Source organism: Aedes albopictus, chromosome 2 (assembly GCF_035046485.1).
Source record: "Aedes albopictus strain Foshan chromosome 2, AalbF5, whole genome shotgun sequence".
NCBI classification, from domain to species: domain Eukaryota; kingdom Metazoa; phylum Arthropoda; class Insecta; order Diptera; family Culicidae; genus Aedes; species Aedes albopictus.
In genome coordinates, this window is record NC_085137.1 from 243,085,451 (window position 1) to 243,105,452 (window position 20,002).

General features: G+C 41.1%; 1 protein-coding gene across 1 annotated transcript in view; it reads left to right on the top strand.

Annotated features, from left to right (window-relative positions):
- The window catches only part of LOC115258013 (tribbles homolog 2), a 229,298-nt gene that overhangs the window by 41,278 nt on the left and 168,018 nt on the right, over positions 1-20,002 (top strand). The window contains exons 3-4 of the mRNA XM_062851434.1: positions 11,159-11,287; positions 18,830-18,990. Coding sequence (XP_062707418.1) covers positions 11,159-11,287; positions 18,830-18,990 — 290 coding nt within the window. The remainder of the gene's footprint in view (positions 1-11,158; positions 11,288-18,829; positions 18,991-20,002) is intronic.

Consider the following 20,002-nt stretch of genomic DNA (forward strand, 5'->3'; position numbering starts at 1 on the left):
TCAATCCTGTAATCGTATTTTTTCTGGCAGTTCGCCTTTTAGTTCGCAGCATCTGTTGCGGCATTCATAGCTTGATTTGGTCTAGGATTTTCTTATCCTAAGGGGGCCTCCAGATTCAGGCAACAACACAAGACCGTCTACAATTTGATGTCCGTGTTAGGGGACGGCTTGTGCGTTTTGTACTGGATCGCTCCTGAAATTTTTGGAGCGCTACAAATGCACATTAAATTTCAGGGACAAATGTACAAAAATTAGTAAAACATACAAAATAAACAGACAAAATGTTCACAACAATTTACAAACGTAACACAGTGTTATTTCTGACTATGACAGAGCCAGTATTTTCTTAAGGTTTTCGTGTCCTGTTAAATCATATTTTAGCCAAAACTTAACCACAAACGGAGCCTGTGATGAAATAGGTTTCTATTGCTGTAAAAGAAGCTTGTTCTCTGCGGTCAGCGCAGACCGCAAGAGGTATTCCTGAATGGAAGTCTGATCTGTTCAAGTTCAAATATCTTCGGATAAACCAGTCTTTTGAATACTTACGAATCTCTAACTTCCGTCCGAGAATTGTAGCTATAGAATCGATTTAGTAAGCAATAAAAAAGCTCTGCTTACTTCAAATCTCCAGGAGCAAATGGGGTTTTGTCAGATTTTCTCCAGAGGGATTTGAGTATTTGAAACATGTGTTGAACTCGTCAAGTTTTCTATTGTGTATTTTTATGGCGTTAAATTACTCTACAGTTTTATCCCGAATGAGTTCCAGAGTTTCTGAAATGCTTGTCGATTATCACATTTGTGATGTTCGTCTGGCTAACATGCCTATTAATGTAAACTCACACCCCCCCCCCCTATTTTGGGATGTCAACAGTGACACTTTCACATTAAGTTGTATACGTTTGCAAGAAAGCATTCGCTCGTAGTTTTTGCTTACTTCAAGGATTTACCATCCTTGAAGTAAACAAAAATTAGGATTTCACATGTCCGGAGTAATTCGCGAATAGGGCGTAACTGACAAAGCAGTAACATTGCGAAAACAACAACCGAATTTTGCTGATACAATTTCAATTCCTATTTAGGAGTAATTCAGAGTAATTCATCATGAACAAACTTAAATGGCATAATTCTGACACATTTTTTTGATTTTCTAATAAAACAGTACAAATTTGTTAATTTTAGCACTAAAAATTTCATTTATTTTATTACGCCTGAATTGATGCCCGATAATGCTTAATACGCCCAATACTATGCGCATTGAATCGATATCAATTTCAGAATTGCCTTTCACTACTCGCCTTGTTTTTGATTTTGACAGGATTTCGCCGTGTTTATGTTTTGATTTCAGATTCGCCTTTCACTATCGCCGTGTTTACGTGGTCATTTAAGTTTCGCCTTTTTCTTTCGTAAGCAAAAACACCAGGAGTGGAAGGCGTAATTCTTGTTTTGTTTCGTGCGACACAGAATGGAATTACGCCTTCCACTCATCCCGTGATTTTCAATAGTTAGAAAAGTGATATCAAGGAAAGTTTAGTATTTAGTAGGACAATGTAGCACCTTTTCACTCTTATAATCACTTAAATTGTGTACATTTTGTCAGTTACGACCTTTTCGCGAATTTCTCCGGATGTGTTGATGAAAACCACAAATGTTTACATTATTGTTATTCAAAACAATAGTTTGGAACAACAAATTAAAAAAAAAACTACAGACATTTATAATTCAAACTCTGTTGTTTTACCTTTGTTCATGGAGCATAAGTAAATCAATTCTCTCAATGCAATATGCAAAGCCCACTTGTTATCTTGTCAAATTTCTCTAGACCGCCCCCGAGGTGAGGGTGTTTCTTATCAATGCACGGCGCTGCTAAATACTCATCACTCCGTGCGCTAGTTTGCGCCACCATGCTCACGTACACAAAAACGTCCTTGAACTTTATCATCGTACGTACAAAACGAATCGCAGAAAAAATACTACGTTCACCTTCAAGGCTCAACTGCCACGGCATCAGCCTTCAGCCAGACCGCGCTTGTTACTCGCCTCGCCGTTTCTCCAATCAGCAAAATTGCGCTGATTCGTCGTAGTGGTTCTAGGTATGGCGAACGCCCGACTCTAGAGGACACGTTGTAGGTAGAAGCAGACATAGGGAATTGCGCGTAGAAGACGCTTTGGTCGTGATTCTACCCAAACCGGATCAGTTACTATACTACTTTGATGCTATGACGCAGTGGCAATATAAAAATTGTTAAATTGTGACGAAACCGTCAGCAGCACCCCGAGACTCACGTCGTCATTTATGACATGTGATGCGATTCCTCGAAAATGGCGCAACCGCGCACACCGAATCGGTGTCAAATGCTGCTGGACGTGATGGAATGATCCGTCGCGATTGATCTGGAGGATGTATCTCCTCCTATGATGGCGGACAACTGGGTGTGATGATATCATAGCCAGCGGATACCTACTCAATTTATTCCTTTAATTTCGCGGTAATTTCCATTCAATGGCGTGTGCGCGAAACCTTCACACCCTATTTCATTACCAACCAGGGCGACGACGATGTTGCGAATAGACACCAATCATTATTGATGAAGGCCTTCCTAGGGCAAAAATGGCCTGAAGCTTCCAAATGCTTACATTTGCATGGAATATTCCTCCGGTCTCTGTACCGTAAACTCCCGGACCGGCACCGCCTCTAGTAGCAAATTAGCAATTCATACGGGCGGCCTTTCGCGCATTATTGGGCATGATTTGCGCACCCCGGTTGCTTATCGTTTGCACTACACCACAGTGTACACTGGTACATGTGGAGTTGATTCTGTAGAAGCATCGGAGTTTACTTTTTCGATTGTTTGTTGTTATTTCGTCCGTTCGTACACTACGAAACGAAGTGATAACGTGATCCAGAGATGCTGGGAAAATGGCATGATCACAGCGGGGATCAAGCGGCTAATAAGCGTAACTGCTTCTAGCTAGTAGACGTTAGAATGGACCAGAGTAATGCGAAACGCAAATGATCTGTGGTTCTCAAACTTTTATGAATGGAAATCATCAAATCCATAAAATCCACTTTTCTTTGATATCTATGTATATAAAAATGCAGTGGCATACGTGGGACCGCGCATAACTCGCGAACGGAACGTCCGATTTGGGTCATCTTTGTTTTGTTCTGTTAGTTTTCGCCCAAGGAAGGTTTATGAGCCGAAAAACATAGAGAAATATTGAGATTTTTGAATATCGATGTTTGATACATTTTGAACGGAGGTTTGGTCTTGGCTAGAAACTTGAAACGTCAAAAAACGCAGTAGGCAAGACAAAGTTTGCCGGGGACAGCTAGTTTTTAATATAAGGCTTGCCTCGTTATGTGATAACTAAAGAAAAAGGAAACTTGTCCAAAATAGAAGTAGCTCATCAAGGATGTTAGCGATCATCTGAAAAGTATTCGACTCATTTCCTCATAACTCATTCTTGAAGCAATAGAATATCACAATATTATAGTTTAGATAAATTTGAAGCGTATTGTTCTTTCTGCAATTATGGCGCATATCAATAACAGTGGCGATTCCTTAAGCTCAAATCTTGCTTTCAGCAAATGTAAATTCTTGAATTTTCCTAACAAATTACACACTTAAAACAGAATGCCGAGATCGGCTGTGCAAATCTCGGTTAAAGTTCATCTGCTGAAATCTCGGCTCAACGCTTGACGTTTAATGTTTGTTGCCAGCGGTACCCATGGGTGCTGCTATGAATAAACTTGACTTTTTGCTGATATCTTAGTTAAATTGCGATTGCTGAGCGCTCGGCTGTGCGAATCTCGGCAAAAGAATGGAAATTAGCCGAGCTCAACTGAGTGTGTAGTTTGTAATAAATTGAAAAAAAAATGCATAGAAAAGCTATATTCTGCCATTTTTAACCTTCGCGCACCCGACCCCCGCCAACTCATTTTGAAAATTCTGACATTTCGTCAATTTTCATCCGATTTTTTTAGGTCGCCCTCAATCGATCATTAATTGGTGCAAGTTTATTATATTCAAGTGGCCAAGTGTGTTATTGTGTTTAAACCATCGAATTTCAGCGAATTTTTTGTTGCGAACTGTGAAACAAAACCGCTAACTAGATTTAAATAAGTTGACACATCCGGATCACCGTGATAGCTTCCGCGGGGCCTCATTGGGGACACTTCTGGTTTTCAACCTAAGCATGCCGTGCGACATCAATCTTCATGATTTCGAATGACTCAGTCAGAAACGATAGACTGAAGTCTGTATCAACTAATATGGCCACCCCGGAACATTTGGCACATATTTCATGGGGGCGTTACTTACATTACCGATCAGGCTGAGGCCGCGGTGGCCTCTGCTGTACATAGTAGCCGTCTCCATTCCACTCGGTCCATGGCTCCACGTAGGGTCCGCACTTGGTCGACCCACCTAGCTCGCTGCGCTCCACGTCTTCTTGTACCGGTCGGATGACTCTCGAGAACCATTTTAGTCGGGTTGCTATCCGACATCCTGATGACGTGACCCGCCCACCGTAGCCTCCCGATTTTCGCGGTATGGCCGATGGTTGGTTCTCTCAACAGCTGATGCAGCTCGTGGTTCATTCATCCAAGTCCCGTCTTCCATCTGCACTCCGCCGTAGATGGTACGCAACACCTTCCGTTCGAAAACTCCAAGGGCGCGTTGGTCCTCTGCACGTAGGGTCCATGTTTCGTGCCCATAGAGGACGACCGGTCTAATCAGCGTTTCGTAGATAGTCAGCTTCGTGTTACGGCGAACTTTATTCGATCGTAGAGTTTTGCGGAGTCCAAAGTAAGCACGATTTCCTGCCACTATGCGCCTCTGAATTTCTTTGTTGGTGTCGTTGTCGGCGGTCACCAGTGAGCCCAAGTACACGAATTCTTCAACCGCCTCGATTTCATCACCGTCGATATAAATTTGGGGTGGTGAGCGCGCTGATTCCTCCCTGGAGCCCTTTGCCTTCATGTACTTTGTCTTCGACACATCAATGACTAATCCGATTTGTCTGGCTTCACTCTTTAGTCGGATGTACGTTTCCGCCATCGTCTCAAATTTACGAGCAATAATATCAATATCATCAGCGAAACCAAGCAGCTGAACGGACTTCGTGAAAATCGTTCCACTCGTGTTTATCCCCGCTCTCCTAATTACACCCTCTAAAGCAATGTTGAACAGCAAGCACGAAAGACCATAACCTTTCCGTAACCCTCTGCGAGATTCGAAGGGACTCGAGAGTGTCCCTGATACTCGAACTACACACATCACTTGATCCATCGTCGCCTTGATCAATCGTGTCAGTTTATCCGAGAATCCGTATTCGTGCATAATCTGCCATAGCTGTTCTCGATCGATTGCATCATACGCCGATTTGAAATCGATGAACAAGTGATGTGTGGGCACGATGTATTCGCGGCATTTCTGCAACACCTGGTGGATGGCGAACATCTGGTCCGTTGTAGCGCGTTCACCCATAAATCCAGCCTGATATTGCCCCACGATCTCTCTTGCAATCGGTGATAGTCGGCGGCATAAAATTTGAGAGAGTATGTTGTAGGCAGCGCTCAGTAGTGTGATCACGCGGTAGTTCCCGCAATCCAACTTGTCGCCCTTTTTGTAGATGGGGCACACGATACTTTACATCCATTCCTCCGGTAATACTTCCTCCTCCCAAATCTTGGTAATGACCCAGTGTAGTGCTCTCACCAGTGCTTCTCCACCGTATTTTAGAGCTTGGTAGTTGATCTGCTCCAGCGGCTTTGTTGTTTTTCAACCGGCCAACCTCCTCTTCAATCTCTTGGAGGTCAGGGGCCGGAAGTCTTTCGTCCTGTGCACATACTCCAAGATCTGTTACCACGCCATTTTCGGTACTTGCAACGCCGCTATTGAGGTGCTCATCGTAATGCTGCCGCCACCTCTCGACCACCTCACGCTCGCTCGTGAGAATATTCCCGTGATTATCTCGGCACATGTCGGCTTGTGGCACAAAGCCTCTGCGCGAGCGGTTCAGCTTCTCGTAGAACTTTCATGTGTCCTTAGCGCGGTACAGTTCTTCCATCGCTTCGCGATCTCATTCTTCCTGCTGGCGCTTATTCATCCGGAAGACTGAGTTCTGCCTGTTCCGTGCCTATTTGTAACGTGCCTCATTCACTCTCGTACGGTGTTGCATTCTCGCCCATGCTGCATTCTTCTCGTTTTTCAACTATTCACATTCGCCGTCGTACCAGTCGTTTCTGTGATTCGGAGTCGCAAAGCCTAGTGCTGTAGCCATGGGTACATACTAGCTATGGCGGATCGGATATCATATTCCTCCAGCCATCTTCAAGTGTAGCTGCGCCGAGCTGCTCTTCCGTTGGTAGAGCCACTGCTAACTTCTGCGTGTAGTCTCGAGCCACTTCTACGTTACGCAGCTGCTCGATGTTGAGCCGCGGCGTTCGACTTCGACGCGTGGTGATAACTGTCGAAAGTTTTAAGCGCATGCATACAGCGACTAAGTAGTGATCCGAATCTATATTCGCACTGCGGTATGTGCGGATATTGGTTATATTCGAGAAGAATTTACCGTCGATTAGGACGTGGTCGATTTGATTTTCTGTTTGTTGGTCGGGTGATCTCCAGGTGGCTTTGTGGATATCTTTGCGGGGGAAGAAGGTGCTTCGGACTCATACCACGGGAGGCTGCAAAGTTTACGCATCGCTGGCCGTTATCATTCGATACGGCGTGCAGGCTGTTTCGCCCGATTACCGGTCTGTACATTTCCTCCCTTCCTACCTGTGCGTTCATGTCGCCGACAACGATTTTCACGTCACGCGGCGAGCAACCATCGTATGTTAGCTCTAACTGCACGTAGAACGCTTGTTTCTCGTCATCAGGTATCCCTTCGTGTGGGCAGTGGACGTTAATGATGCTGTAGTTGAAAAAATGGCCCTTAGCTCTCAACATGCACATCCTTGCGGTGATCGGCTGCCACCCGATCACACGTTGTCGCATCTTGCCCAACACTATAAATCCTGTTCCCAGTTCATTGGTGGTGCCACAGCTTTGGTGGAAGGTAGCCGCTCGATGCCCGCTTTTCCACACTTTCTGTCCAGTCCAACAAAGTTCCTGCAACGCCTCGATGTCGAAGTTGCGAGGATGCAGTGCGTCGTGGATTATCCTGTCACATCCTGCGAAACCTAGTGACTTGCAATTCCATGTTCCAAGTTTCCAATCGTAGTCCTTATTTCGTCGCGTGGGTCTTTGCCGATTGTATCGAGTCGTATTTTCTCCTATGTTATTCGCAATGGAGATTTTTACGGGTGGCTTATTGGGCCTACGCTAACACTCCTGTCTCGCCGGAGGGCCATCGTGCCAGTTCTGTTTAACGTCCCAACCAACACTAGGACGACCACGCTGATGGGGCTACCACCTTAGATCTAACTGGGCGTGGTGCCGCTGGATGCCAGAACAGACGCTGTTTGAGCCGCACCTCCTTGGTGAACAGACACTCGAATCGTACCTCCTCAATCTAGCTGAAGTCAGAAGGACAACAGTGCACAGGCTGCACTACCAGCTAAGCACACAACTCTTAGCTGGCGGTCTTTGTCATCGCTTGAAGTATGTATCAACTAATATGGCCGCTCCGGAACACCTGGAACAGGTTCCGCGGGGGCCTCTCAAACACAATAACACACGAAATAATCAATTTTAGCCATTAAGCCTGATTAAGCTGATTTTTCAGGGAAAATTATTTTTTTTTTCAGTTTTTAATCAAACTGTATAGTTTTCTCAGCTGTAATCATCATATTATATTAGAATCTACTAGTAAAAAAAAGCCGATTAAGACCGTAACAGGCTGAATACCAAAACAGGCTGAACAGGCCAAAACTCCAGGCTGGCCAAAACTGAACCTTCTACCCTATATGCCAAATGAACAAATAAGAGCTAAACATTATAATCTTAGTGATGATATGGCAATAAATTTGCAAGTCAGGTCAATTTGGACTTGTTCCCTCAAAAATGTCCTTCATATTAAAGTTTCACATACTAATTTTCATTGAGCGTATGTAGTGTACTATTGCTGGCTATTCTATGCTTTATTCTAATACATCTAACTACTGCTACACATTTCCTAACCATGCAATGCTGGACTTGGCCAATCCATTGAATCACTCTGGATCACAGATCGACAGATTGAGGCCACATGCCACAGCAGCACCACACCCGCCAAGACTCACTTTCCGTGCCACGCGGAAAGGAGTGTCCATGTTCTATCGCAGTCCACCAGGCAGGCAGTCAGTCAGTCAGCTGGTTCGAGTTATACTCTACATTGTTCCATGGGCTTGGCCAGATCCAATCGTTTTCGAATATCTCGTCACACGGGGGAGGAGTGCCCAGCGGATGTATTTTTCCCTAATGGAGTTTGTCACACCTATCGTCCGGCGATGTCTATTATTGAAAGCAGTCTCGCTTATGTTGGACTTAACTGCTACTTGAATTTGCACACTGAAGTGGCAATAGTTAGAATGTTATACAGTTCACCCGAGTTTCGCATGAAAATTCTTTCAATTTCAAATTTGCCGGTTTAGTATGAAGTCTTTTTTGGATACAAATTACAAAATTTGTGCTTTATAGCAAAAAAAAACTCTGAGCACTTTACGACACATCTTTACCTCCACATTTGTCCAGAGTTTAAAATTAGACGCACGTACAACTTGTTGTTGCTACACAATCATGGTTGTGGTCTCCTCTGAAAAAAAAAATTGCGCGCGCGGACGCGGGGGTAGATGCCATTTCGCAGCCTCTTGTCGCGTCTCGGAGCAGCCGCCGCGTGGTAGAGTATAATTCAATTCACAGCTGTCCAGACTTAATCATTTTACCATACTTGGAACCACGCGCGGTGGCGGCCGCCGCGTCGAGCTTGGTCATCTCGTCCCGCGTCTCGCGTGTAGTTGCATCGTTGAAGTATATTTGGTGGCCTATTCCATGGGCGCGCAATTCAAGCAATTGAAACGTTACCAAGAGCGAGTTGGCGGCTGGCTGTGCTGCCGCCGCCATCATCGCATTTGTAGCAGCAGCAGCAGCAGTCGTCATCATCGTCGTTTTTGTTGTTGTACGCAATAATTTTTGCAAACCGCCGCGTGATTTCTGTTCCAATGGCGTCTGGTTTTGTGATTACACAGTGACTCGGGAGAGCTGATTCGGTCTATCAAATCTGCTATTATTTACTCAGAATAAAAGTTCAACTCAAACTTATCGTTCAAGAACTCTTATTTTGATCGAATGTATTGCATAACATACACATTATCTTTCAAACATCAATATTCAGATTTCCGTGATCACAAGTTTATAAGTAAGATAAGTTTTATAACTATCTGCTAACCTTTCAAATATTCATGCATTCGACTAAGGGGCTGTTCATAAACCACGTAGACCAAAATTTGGCCATCTTAGACCCCCCTCTCCCCCCTCGTAGACTTTTGCCCGTACAAAAATTTCAAAATTTGTATGGAGCGTAGACTTTTGCCAGACCCCCCCCCCCCCCCTCCACCCAAAAAGTATACGTGGTTTATGAACGGCCCCTAATCGTACTTCAAGTTGTTGCAGAATTCAAGAATTAGATATCGAAAATCAGAAAACTAATATAAAAAAACACATCAAAAATGACAAATGAAACATAATAAATAAGAAATTTAGAAATTAGTTTAGAATTCAGTAATCAAAATTTAAAAGACAAAAATGGAAATCAGAAATCATGAACCGAAATCGGAAAACAAAAACTAAAAATCGAAAATAATAAATTGATACCTTGAATTCAGACATCAGAATAATGTTTTATTACAAGTCAGTCTTATTTAACTCGTTACCATTACTTTTTGAACCACCATGCAAAGCAGGGTGACGACGGTGGTGCCGTGGATGGCCTAACAAATCGTCTTGTTGCGAATTTTGTTTCTCATGTTGCCTAGAAATATCTCGCGTTACATTTGAAAAGGGCCTATCCCTAGAACGTAAACATTGAGAAAAATCGATGCAAACATTTTCCATCACATTTCCTATTCGTATTTCACAATTTTTGGATTTTTCAACATGCATTTCGTTTTAATGACACAAGAATAGATGTATCTATGCTTCAATAATCAAGTTTAAATTAAAAATTATCAAAAAAGTATGAAAAATTATAGATAAACATGTTAGGCTAATTTGAAAAGTTTCACCCAGGGTACGCCTTATTGTGAGTCTTTCTAAAATTTTCTTAGCGTGGATTGGTCCCCCGAGTGAGTCCGTTGTTGACATCGTGTCAAGGCTTGGCCGTTTTTGACAGAGAGAACTCTCTCTCTCGGCGCTCGAGCCGAGAGCCGTTCGGAAAATTTTCGGTTGTCGGCCCTTTAAACGAGAGGACCAGCAAATGAAAACAAAATTTTACCGTTACTGGCCCATTTGGAGCACGGGCTTATGAATGATTGGGGAAAAAAGCAATGTTCGGCCGTTTTGAAGGTGGGGTTTATTTTGATAAGATTAACGGTTAGGCGGGTGATGTTTGCACAGTATGTTACTGTTGGGGGGTGCTATTGAAAGGTATCAAAATCGATTTGTTTACATTTTAGGGATAGGCCCTTTTCAAATGTAACGCGAGATATCACCTTTACGACGACGTGCCGGTGGTGGGCTCCTTGATTCTTGAGTGCTAGTTTTGCTTGTATAACACTGAAAGTACAGAGATGTACACTACACACTGACTGTATGGATTCGATCGTCGATGAAGGCGATAGTAATTTACTTCTTCATACGATGGCACGATCGACCGTCGGATGTGGATTGCGTCGTTTCATTCCGTGGTTGATTAATGATGAGCAGACGTATGTCCAACACTTTTTGAAATGCATTACTCAAATTAGCAAATTCGGATTCTGTTTGGACTGCACCATAACTGCGGAGAGACATTTGAAAATCGTATTGTAGGAACGATAAACTTTTTGGTGTTGGGCTAGTTTCGATTCAATATCCAAGCAACAATTTAATGTTTATCAAGTTTCGAGGAGGTTTTCAAAACCTTCATAAACCCCATGAACTTACTTTACAAAACACCGTATTCAGTACTTGTATACCAACCCTATTTTTTTCTAGTAGAATGTATCAATAATTCTTCGTTTCCTTCTTTTCAGATTGCCAACAATCCGTGCTCAAACCTACTGACTGCCCATTTCCGCCTGGATGGCCACCCACACGTGAACTATCTGCACAAAGTGATTCAGGGAAACAACCAGACGTATCTATTTTTCGCACCGTCGCAGGTGAGTTGGCGATTTGTTTTTCTGGTCATCGAATAGTGAGTGATGCTACAAAATAATCAGTAGTTTACTTTGTTCACATATTGTGACATGTTCTACACTTGATTCAGTCTTGTGACACCTAGGCCTGAGAGATCGTAGAGATGTCTACATCTTTCTTAGGTGTCCAACTAACCATCCTTTCCCATCCCTCGGCAGTCGCAAGGACGTGGCCAGGGCAGTTCTCGACCATTGCAGGATTGCGTCAGTCTTGTCTAAGAGGCAGAGATTAGTCCCAAATCTTTGTGTTATGGTTCGGACGGGAAGGAGACAACCCTCAACAGCGTTCTAGGGCTGTACCACCACGAATTTGTGCGACTCGCTTAATGCTAATGCTAATGCGAACTGCTAACTTCTGGAAACAAATGATGACAGTTTTTTTTAATTGTCAATCTCACTGTTTATTATAAATGTTTATTTACGGCATTATCAATAACAAACAAACATTATGAGAATGCGGATATTCGCACAGGAAATACAGTGAGGACCCGATTTTATTAGCCCCTGGTAGCATTTTGGGCTGACAAAATCGGGACATTTTTCAAAATCAATTTTTTACTCATAACCAAAAAGATCTGAGCGCATCTAACATAAAAGCAGAGAGTGTTGGATGTCAGAGATGGGTGAGAGGAGGGGGTAGTGTGTACTTCGTGCTCAAAAGAGAACAGAGAAAAACTGGCTGGCTCTGTTTCCGCTGCCTATCTGGTTTAATTTGATAAGTGTTCTAAGCCAAAAACATCCTGCCGCGTGTCCGTGAATTTCGGGATTTCGGAAGATTCACAAGAGAAATTCCTTAAGAAATACCAAGAGATATTCTTGAAAGAATACCACAAGGAAATCCTAGAAAAAAATCAAGAGAAAACCTCAGGAAAGCCATAGAAGAAGTCCTCTGAGGAAATCTATGGAAGAATCCTGGAGAAACCCCCTGCCCTGAAGAATTGATGTATAAACTGTTCGAGCAATTTCCGGAGAAAAAACTAAAGGCATAGATTATTTTAAAAATCCCTAGAGAGAACCCCGAAGAAATATCTGGATGAATCTCCGGTATAATTTCTTCGGGAATCCCAGCAGGAATTTTAGAAGAAATCTTTAGATAAACTCATGGATAAATGAACGGAATTTAGTATAAGGAAGTATAATCCATGCATACATTTCGGGATGCATTCCTAGAGGAGCTCCTGTAGAAAGTTTTGCAGGAATACCAGCAAGAATATCTGCAGGAGTTTTTTGAAGAATCACAGGAAAAACTTCTGGAGGTATCATAGGAAGAATGCTTGGGAAAACTAGGGGTGTATCTAAAAGGATTCTTATAAAAATCCCCTGAAGAATTCCTGGAGAAATTCCCGAAAGAATTCTTCAAACAACACCAACAGATATTTCTGAAACAATTCCAGTATAACAACCAGGAAGAATCGCAGTAATAATTTCTGTATGAATTTCTGATTCTGTATGAATGACTTCTTGAATTGTTTCCAATAGGTATGCTAATTCCCTAAAAGTATTTCCCGGCAGCAACTTCAGAAGCAATATACCGCATAAATTTTAGCATAAATTCCCAATAAATCCCAGTAAGAGGCCGTTCATATACCACGTAGACCACACATTTGAGTCATATGAGCAGAAGGGAATAACAACAGCATAAGGAGCTGTGTTATTTGGGCAAAATAACTGAAGAATAAAATTGATTATTTTTAAGTTATTACCATAACATAAACTTGTCTGTCATAAGCGGCAAAATAACAAATTCCATAACAAAAAAATGTTCCTGGAAAACCATTTTAATAACATGTTTTGTTGGTTTTAATTACAACTTAATAACACTGAATTCGGAAAATATTTCAATAACAATTTTGATATTAATATGTTATTGATAATAATCGGAGAGCAGAATTTGCTATGATATCAAACTCGTTACTAAATAAGTTATAATACTTATTATATAAAATTATTCGCTTTGTCTCACAAACCCGCCAATAACATGAGGTTCATCACTCTGACGTAAAAAATATTTTCAAATGATCGAAAAATACTTTATTCAGCTTTTAATTCATTTTAAGAGATTTGAAGTCGCAAGATATTCGAACTTTAGTAATTTCTATATGTATTATCAAATACGACGAGCTTCGATTTCTACCTGTAATTTATAAACTGTTATACTTTAATTGTTTTCGGAGCACGTGTGACCTTTGTTTTTTTTTCAGCACAGAACCTGAAGAATTTTTAAAATGCTCAACAGTTTTGCAGAAAATCTTTGGGATATTGGAAATATTGTACAGATTATTACAATTTTCCTGGAAAGATTGTTTTAATTCCTCCGATTTTTCCCTGGATTCAAGAATTATGTCGAATATTCCTCCTGGATTCTACAAGAATTCCTTCAAAAATTTTGCTATAATTTCTCCTGAACTTCCTCTGATGATTCTTACAGGACTTTCAACAGAAATTTTTGCAATATTTTTATTTTAAAATTCCTCTATTTATTTCTCTAAGGATTCCGTCAAAAACTCCTTTTATGTTTATCAAATGACTTTGTCATAAAATTCTTCCAAAAATTTGTCAACAGATTTGGTCATAAACTTTTCCATAAATGATTACAAAAATCTTCCAGAAATTTCTCCGAGAGTTCTTTGACGGAATCTTTCATGGATTTTCAATGACTCCTCTAGAAATTCCTCCAGAATCCTGCATAGAATCCCTTCAAGGGTTTCTTCAGAATTTCCTGTGATCATTAGTCCTGATGTTCATCTTAAGATTTCTCTGAAAATTTCTTTGAGGATTTCACCATGAGTTTTTCCGAAGGATTCTGAAGGAGTTTTTCAAAAGGAGTTTTTCAAAAGAATCCTAATAATTGCTCAGAATTTACTTCGGAATTTCTAAGAAAATTGCGCCCGTAGTTCTTTTGAAAACTTCTCCAGGGATTTATCGAAAGGTTCCTCTAGAACTGCCAAGTGCTTATCCGAAAATTATTTAAGGAATTCCTAAAAGGAGTCCAGAGATGAACCAGCCTAGGGCTGAAAATCTCCTTAATAAAGACATAAAAAGGAGTCGTTCAGGAATTTCTTTTTTAATTGAATACAAAAATGGAACAACACAAAGGGACAGGTAATAATTGTCGAATTGTTGCTGTGATTTCAAAGCTTGTTACTGTTGTGCTATTGCTAATAAGTTGATCAATAGTACAACAATAACTAAACTTGTACTTCAACAAAACATGTTATTTAAATGTAATTTGATTAATGTATATCAATAGCTTCATTATAACAGAATGAGATTGTCCAACAAAATTTGTTATGGAAAAGCTATGCCTTGTTAATTCAATAATAACAAAACAAGATATAAAAACAGGTTATGTGATTTCGTAGTTATTAACTTGCTATTCTCCTCTGCTCGGGATCTTATACACTACCGATCAAAATTTTGGGGCAACGTTTGCAATAAAAATTGTTTTTTAAGGTTGGCCAGAATTTGGCCACATTAGGTGCTAAAGGAGCAGAAATGTGTTTGTTTGCAAAAAAATTACCCGTTTTCAAAAGCTACGCTAGATTTCTTCGTTACGTAATTTATGCATGACACCAAAAACATCAACTATTATTGATTATAATCAATAATAATTCAGATATAAATAGCAATGCTGAGTGAAAGACAATTTAATTCTCTATTTCAAAAAGGCCGACGAAATCGGGTCAAAAGTGTGACAAAATCAAGGCTGACAAAATCGGGTCACCACTGTATTGGAACTGAAAAATGTCATGACATTTTTTTTCCATGAAATTCCGTGACATTTCAACATTACAACTTCAACATTAAACCATGGCGAGTGTCCAACGGTATTTTCTTGAAAATTATCGATAGAATCCTGGTGAAAATTATAAAAGATTTTTGTTAAAATTCATAAAAATGTTGCAAGAAGAGTTAGGCGAAAGTCGTAGAAAAGTGTGACTGAATCTCTTAGATACATAGGATCTTGTACCATTTGGGCAGGTGTACCCATTTTGGGCACTTGCTGCTATAACTAAGTCGATTACAAACCGATTGATTTGAATTTTTGTATAGAGTTAGGCACGTACAGTATCGGCCACTGTAGGCTATTTTATGAATTCTGTAAACTAGTTGGGTCTTCTAGTAGCAGAGTTGCACTCTGTCACTATCAATGGCAAGCAAATCGCTGATCTTGAAAGGCTAACTGCGATTCAAGCCAGCGTCAATTTTCCTTTTCCATCAGAACTGAATTGACTGTCATGGCGTATGGATATTAGCGTGGGACACAACAAGACATTTTACTCCTGTACACTTTTTGAGTTCCATTTTGGCCCCATATCAACTGTGCAAAATTTTAGCTCGATCGGAGAAACTATATTTTAGCGCCAGCCATTTTAAGTTTTCATACGATTTATTATGGGGAAAATCACTTTTTCAAAAAAAATCGCCACAGGTTGCCCCTTAACCCCTAAAAATAAATCGATGAATGATTTCTGTTGGAAATTTTACGAGTAACCAACTCTTCGAAGACCGCAAAGTGATCTAAGGCGTGTGGAAAAAGTTATTGACTGAAAACCGTTTGGCATGCCAATGCTGTTTAACATGTAAGGAATAACAATAAATAGTAAAATCTCGTCATTTTTTCGATCGGGTGAGGCTTAATAACTTTTTACACGAACGTCGCATCGGTTTGCGGTCTTCGGATGTCTGATTCCTCGTGAAGTTTTCTACAGAAATCATTCATCGAACTATTTTTAGGGGTCTAGGGGTGACTCCTAGCGATTTTTCTTTGCAGAAGTAAAATTTCCCCATAGTAAATCGTATGAAAAACTAAGAATGACGGGCGCTAAAATATAGTTTTTCCGATCGATCTGAAATTTTGCATAGTTGATATGGGACCAAAGTGAAGCTCAAAAAGTCTACAGGAGTTAGAGTTTTTCCATTTTTGGTATTTTCCCATATAAACCGTGTACCAGGCTAATGGATATTACTGATCATCCTTCTTTAAATTAATTCGCGTTAAAATCAAATGAAGACCATAAATGCTAGTAGGGTGCCTGTACCAGTTATCGCACCACCTAAGAAAAACCATTTCTACAAAAATAAGAAGAAGACCGACGAATGTAAACAATAAGTCAAATGATAGATTAGTTTCCATACTTCACAGGAAAAATATAAAACCGGAGCCAAAACTACTTTTAGTATTTATTAAGGCGTGTGCCAATGATAGGAACCCTGTACCAGTTATGGACACATTTGTTAAATTGGGTTCCACTTCGCACTATTTACATGCATTCCTTATGGGATTTGCCATAACTGGTACACTATGGCGAAATAGGGTGCAAGGAGGCCGAAAAGTTAAGGAAAATGATTTATGTCTACCATAATTTGACCAAATTGTGAAGTTTGAATGATTGCAATCATCTTTTGTGATCGTGATCTATTGTTCACGAATTTTTTCTTGTTGATTTATATCTTTAAAGGTTGAAAATCAACTATGGCGAATTTGAGGTACTATAGCCATAACTGGTACACTGAGCCTACATGTTATACACAGAGTTCACCATTGCTCATGTGTACATAAATGTGACAGCGAGCCTTCCACCAAATTGTCTCCCAGCTCTTCAAAATCGCAGTGTGCTGCGCTGCTAGGAGTGTCACGAAAATCAGTTGGGTGCGAGCTAAGTGCATAGCTCACGGGGAGCTCGTCTCATGCGCTGCGTGAGCTGTTGGTAAGGTGAAAAAAAAATAAAAATAAAAAAAAATAAAAAAAAAATAAAAACAAACAAAAATACCTAATAAAAATAAAAAAAAACATTAAAAAAGGTGAAAAACATCTTCTTGGTAACGAGGAATCTCAACAACTTTTTTCCGTACACATTTGGTTGGTCTATGTGATACGACTAGGGACTCTCAATGCAAAGGTTAGAGTTTCAATTCTCGTTCGTTTTTGTCATGATTTTTTCTAATTTAATCAGCGCATGAGACACATTTTGAGAAAAATGAGGCGCACAACTTTCAGTCTCAAAATGTACAGTGCTCCTGGGAGCTCGCTTGAAATGTGGCTTCCGTACATGGGACTACAGCACATGTACATCAACTCTGATTATACACAGATCGAAAAAAGAGTGTAAACATATTTATAATGCACATAATTGGAGCGTGGGATGTCACCGAAGGTTACATGACATATCATGTAAATCTTATAAAATATAATGTAAACTTCCATTATATGTCATGTAACGTAGCATGACTCAAAGTCTTTATATGACATATAACACAAATTTACATGATATATCATGTAAACCATCACAGCATCAAGTTTGCGTGACTAAAATGAAGTTTACATGACGTGTAAACCTCATTATTTTTATCTGTGTATGTTAAATAGTCATTACACAGATTTAGTTATAATCTCAGTTGTAATGCTAGTGATTTAGAGTTCGGGTCAATATCAATTGCAAATTATTGTCGTCTTTATATTGAGCATCTAAACGTGATAGCTATTCACCGTATCCAGACTAGAACAGGCAAGAAGGTCGTCTTTGTGGTTGTGTTGTACAGTAATGGACGGCTGTTGATTACGCATCTATTCGACTTTTCTTGTCGCACACTTGCGATTTTATCCACCATTTATTTCGTTACTTTCGTCAGTGTCTCCTCCTCCTCTTCTTGGCGTAATGTCCTGACTGGGACAAAGCCTGCTTCTCAGCTTAGTGTTCAATGAGCACTTCCACAGTTTTTAACTGAGAGCTTCCTCTGCCAATGACCATTTTGCATGTGTATATCGTGTGGCAGGCACGAAGATACTCTATGCCCAAGGAAGTCAAGGAAATTTCCTTTTACGAAAAGATCCTGGACCGACCGGGAATCGAACCCGTCACCCTCAGCATGATTATGCTGAATACCCGTGCGTTTACCGCCTCGGCTATATGGGCCCTCTCGTCAGTGTCTCCTACTTTGAATATTATTAGAATCACCGAAAAAAGCCAATAAAAGTTAATCATGTTTTCAGGGTACATTTTAAACCCATTTTAGTGAAGATATTTGTTTGAAAAACAAAATTGAATCAGTAAATTACTGGAAATGTTCCTTCAAACTATTTATTGGTCCCAATCATTATTAACACATCGTTCTGTTCAGAATTTACGGCCCCGCTAGACGCCTCTGCGCTCTAGTGTATGAACTCCTGCACACATTTATGTTGGCCTGCAGGCCAGCATAAATCCGTACAGAAGTCCATAGGCGTCGGTGCTGTACATATTAATAACAAATAGTTACAGTAACAGTATTAAACGTAAACTGTCTGCCTGCCAAAATGAATCACTAAATAACCCGTAATGCATCATAATGAAGCAATGAATCATAAATCGGTCAGCCGACTGGAGAACCAACAGTCATATTTATCTTGCCATTACTCACTCACTCATTCCATTTGATTTCCCCCATGCCCCCAGCACGTAGCGCAAACGAACCTAATATTTGTTTTCCTTCTTTCCCCTTCGCTTCCCGGTCGGAACCAATCAGGGCGATCTCCACTCGCATGTCCGCGTCCGGAAGCGGCTCCGAGAGCCGGAAGCTCGCCGGCTGTTCCGTCAGATGTGCGAAGTGGTCAAAACGTGCCACGAGCAGGGCATCGTACTGCGTGATCTCAAGCTGCGAAAGTTCGTGTTCGCCGACAGTGAAAGGTAAGTGGTCATAAAGAAAGATTTTGGGGTTTGGGAACTATACCTATGTGCATTTAGACTGTGGTGGAAGGGTTGGTATTCGTGGCGCGAGAGCCGCGAATGCTATTTTTAATTCGTCGCAGTCAGTCAGTCACCCGCTGTTAGAAATAAACTCGCGCTCGCGCTGTCTCTTTCTGACCTCCTAGAGCTCGACGGTGACACGGTAAGTGTGTTGATTGTTGCAAAATTGTAGCAAAATGTAGGCGATATTTCGTCAGAGTTTTTAAGCTGTACTACACGTCCCAACACAAAATACAAGCGACAGCTCACCACCGCGCGGTCATGGATCATTTAGGGGGCTGTGGGGCCGTGTATTGTAGGTCGGGTTTATGCAAAACAAATGAAGAAAAAATCACATTACTGATTCTCTCATCGAGCTATGAGACGGATGGATGGTCGTACGGACGGACGGGCGCGAGCAGCGGACGTACTAGATTGGTTCAGAACGAGAACCAACGAGCATTATGAGCTCGCGACTGGCTGACTGCAGCGCCGTCTCGCGAGTTGCTTTGATCGAAACGACGACGTGAGCTTTGCAGCTTTGTTTGTGCATTATTGTTTCTTAATCTAAGCATGCACTGACACTTTTTTGCTGGTATTCTACGGATACTAAATTCTACAGTGTCGACACCGGCGGGCGACCCCATCAACGCCATGCCATTGCCATCACCATGATCTCTTAGAATGACTATGACGGATTATGAAACCCCCACTTTTTGTGGTGCCTCTCTGACATTCGTTCGTTCAGTCGCAGGTAATTTACAGAACGTGAATTTCGGCAATCACCGTCGTCATCCCTTGCCCTCCATCTCGGCACTCAGTGTATGAGTTGTGTTTTGCTGGTAATTGACGAAACACGCGAATGTGCCAAATTTTCCTTCATACATACCATCATCGGCATCGTCGTTGCAGACTTGATGATGGTCGTGGTCATAGTCATTATAGAAACCCTATTGATGCTTGAGAGGTTTGA